The 3,069-nt window shown below is 44.2% G+C and overlaps 1 protein-coding gene across 1 annotated transcript in view; it reads left to right on the top strand.

Annotated features, from left to right (window-relative positions):
- LOC103919198 (putative P2Y purinoceptor 10) overlaps window positions 1-2,708 on the top strand; it is a 3,245-nt gene extending 537 nt beyond the window's left edge. Inside the window, exon 2 of the mRNA XM_009326664.1 lies at window positions 24-2,708. Within this exon, the coding sequence (XP_009324939.1) occupies window positions 24-479 (456 nt within the window). The 3' untranslated portion in view covers window positions 480-2,708. The remainder of the gene's footprint in view (window positions 1-23) is intronic.
- Window positions 2,709-3,069: the final 361 nt, after the last annotated feature.

The following is a 3,069-nucleotide window of genomic DNA, read 5'->3' as shown; positions in this document are numbered from 1 at the left end:
TGGTGTGCCTTCAAGTCCGGCAGATCGACAGCAAGGTGGCCACTGTGCTGATGACAGGCACGGCGGAGCTCTTCGGGTTCATCGGCCCTCTCATCATTATTTTATTCTGTACTTGGAAAACAAAAGACTCTCTTCGGGGCTTCCAGATACCGCTCCAAAACAGCAGCGAGAGGCGGAAGGCTTTAAGGATGGTTTCTATGTGTGCCATTGTGTTTTGCGTGTGTTTTGCACCATACCACATCAACTTCTTTTTCTACATGTTGGTGAAAGAAAATGTCATTACAGACTGCTTCCTGAGTACCATCACGCTCTACGCCCAGCCCTTTTGCTTAAGTCTTGCGAGTTTGGACTGCTGTTTGGATCCAATCCTGTATTTCTTTATGACTTCAGAGTTTCAGGATCAGATATCAAGGCACAGCAGCATGGTCATCAGGAGTCGGCTCATGAGCAAAGAGAGTGCCTCATCAATTAAGGAATGACAGGAAAGCCAGCTTAAAAGAATTAAGATATTTCATATGAAATCTGGGACTGTTCTGTGATACTCGATTACCAACTCTGTTGTAGAAGATCCTGCAAGTTTATTCGGGGGAGTTTTGTGGCAGCGGAAATCTTTCAACAGATAGAAGATAAAACTCTGTTTAAGACCAATGTGTTGGGAGCTGATGAGCGACCCAACTGGCGTGACTACACCTACCGCTGTGCCATCCGCGCCTGACCTAGCTGGACTAGAGAATATACAGGAGGGAGCGACAAAGCTTTTGCTAGGAAATGGTGGAAACATCCCGGGAGCTTTTCTTCTATTTTCCCAACTTCATGGCTCTATGATCACACCAAAGACAATCCCACGTCCATACACTGACATCCACTGAAATATCTTCTCTGCTAAAAACACACAACGCATACAAGAACCCGAAAATGGCCGTAATAATAAATGGCAGTTTTGGTCTCCGCACTCAGGGCTGCAGACACGTGAAGGTTGGCAGCTTGCTTCAGCACGGCAGCCCCGGCTTTGAGTGCATCCCACTGGTCACCACACTTCTGCTTCACCTTTCCCTCGCTCCCCCTCCTGCTCTTGTTCATTTCCTCCTCACCCAGCTCTAAGTTTGCTCCTTAATCGCTGATGCATCCCGTAACTTGCACCTACAGCTGGTGCAAGACCCTCTGCAGGACAAATTCTCCTGATGGCTCCTCAAACACTCCAGAGAATGGGACCTTCCCTTGCTCCGAGTGACTTTCTTCCCCTCCGAGCTGCCCCTGGGGACAAGGGGGGCATCAGCACGTGGCCTTTGCCTTTGGACCCCGAGGGCCAGGACCACCGGGAGCGCGCCACGGGCTGGGCGCAGCCGGACTCAGCATCGGTGCAGGTAGATTTGAGGATGCTGGTGGTACCGTTCAGGTCCTCGCTCTCTTCTGCGTGTGGGTTCTTCGCCTCAGAGGTAACTGCGATGGATCCGCCCCATGAAATCTCTGCTCAATGGGTTCAATTGGCACAATTTTTAGAGAGAGAGGTGTCCTTGCCAAGGTGATTTCACTAACTGAGCATAGGCTAATTTCTTAAGTAAATTATTCATTGTGATTTTTTTCCACCAGCTCCTCTCTTGATCTTAATGGTTCCATTTTTATAACTTCTTCGGCTATAAAGATATGAAAAGCAGTGACAGGAAAGGATGCCATTTACCCCTTATTTTAAATTAGCGACAGCTCTTCAGCCAAGTTCATCCACTTTGTGTAGCTTCAAGGGTATCCTCGTGATACCTGGGGATTGTTTTGGCTGAACACAGGCGCTGATTTTATTGCCTTTGAAAACCTGTGTTTTTTCAAAAGGAACGCGTACAATTCTCAGTAAGCACCAGTGCCAGCATCTTACATGTTGCTAAAAAATAGAAGAAATACCAGAAATACTTGCTAAGTATATTTTAAATCTAACTACTCAATTCCCCTTAATTACATTTTAACTCGGCCAAAAGTTTTCTGCATGTTGTGTTTTCCCACTTGACTGTTTTACAATAAAATGGGAAAAAGCAAACAATAGCCAGGTTTAAATAACCGTTACACTCGAGTTCCTCTAAAAGGCAGCGAAGACATACTGATTAAATACAATAAGCTCTTGTAGTTCTCCTCCCATTTGTGAGAAGATGATTATGGGCTACAGTACGATGAACTTAATCTTACATGTAGATAAGTGAAAATACCAAAATATGCCTATCTGAAGGAAGTAACTTTCACAGAGAGAGTATTATTGCAGGCTTCTGGTGAGAAAGCTGCAGAGTAGGCAAACAGTCCCTCTCCCACTGAAGTCAATGGAAATGTCTTCTCTGATTTAACCGGCAGTTTGTTACGCCGGTGATATACGTACACGTTTACACACTGCAAGTAGTCGCCTTAAAAATGAGAGCAGAGGTTGGTGCTCAGGTATGCAGTTAAGCATGCAAAATGAAATTTTTGTCAGTTTAGCAGTTTTCTCATAAGCTAGACACTGTATAATATTGTCAGTGAAGGAGACGTTAGTTTCAATGGTTGTTTTGAGGATTTTTATGGACCTTGATCAGCTGGCACGTGACTAGGAGCTGTTTACTGTGGTTTCTTTCTCATAGAATTCTCCATTTATCAGGTGAAAACAAACTGAAGGCACTGTTATGGTAACTATGTAGCTTGCCCTACATTTTTCTTTCCAAAAACTGATGCTTAAAAAATAAACATATTTTTGCAAACATAAGCCGAGTTTCGTAATTATCACTTATACCTAGAAAACTGAATGGGATCAGCTCCTCCTTGAATCAAAGGGTTCAAGCGATGGAGTGCATCAACTTTTGTTATTCTTAAACAGATTGCTTGCTCGTCTACAGAAAGGTTTTCACCATTCTAATATGACTGGTGTTTATTTATTTATTTGTCTTAACTACAACACTTACATTGGATTTAGAGGTATTTTGGGGAGAGAAAGGTCCTTCGTGGGAATAGCTGTGCTGCGGGTGATACGTGACCGGGTGAGGAGGAGTGACTGCTATCATCCTTACATGCAGGCAGGACTGCAGAAATCATCTCTCTATATCTCATCCAACAATCATT

The sequence above is a fragment of the Pygoscelis adeliae genome, unplaced genomic scaffold (genome assembly GCF_000699105.1).
Source record: "Pygoscelis adeliae isolate BGI_AS28 unplaced genomic scaffold, ASM69910v1 Scaffold216, whole genome shotgun sequence".
NCBI classification, from domain to species: domain Eukaryota; kingdom Metazoa; phylum Chordata; class Aves; order Sphenisciformes; family Spheniscidae; genus Pygoscelis; species Pygoscelis adeliae.
Note: the sequence above shows the minus strand (reverse complement) of the source record. Positions and strands in the feature narration are given on the sequence as shown.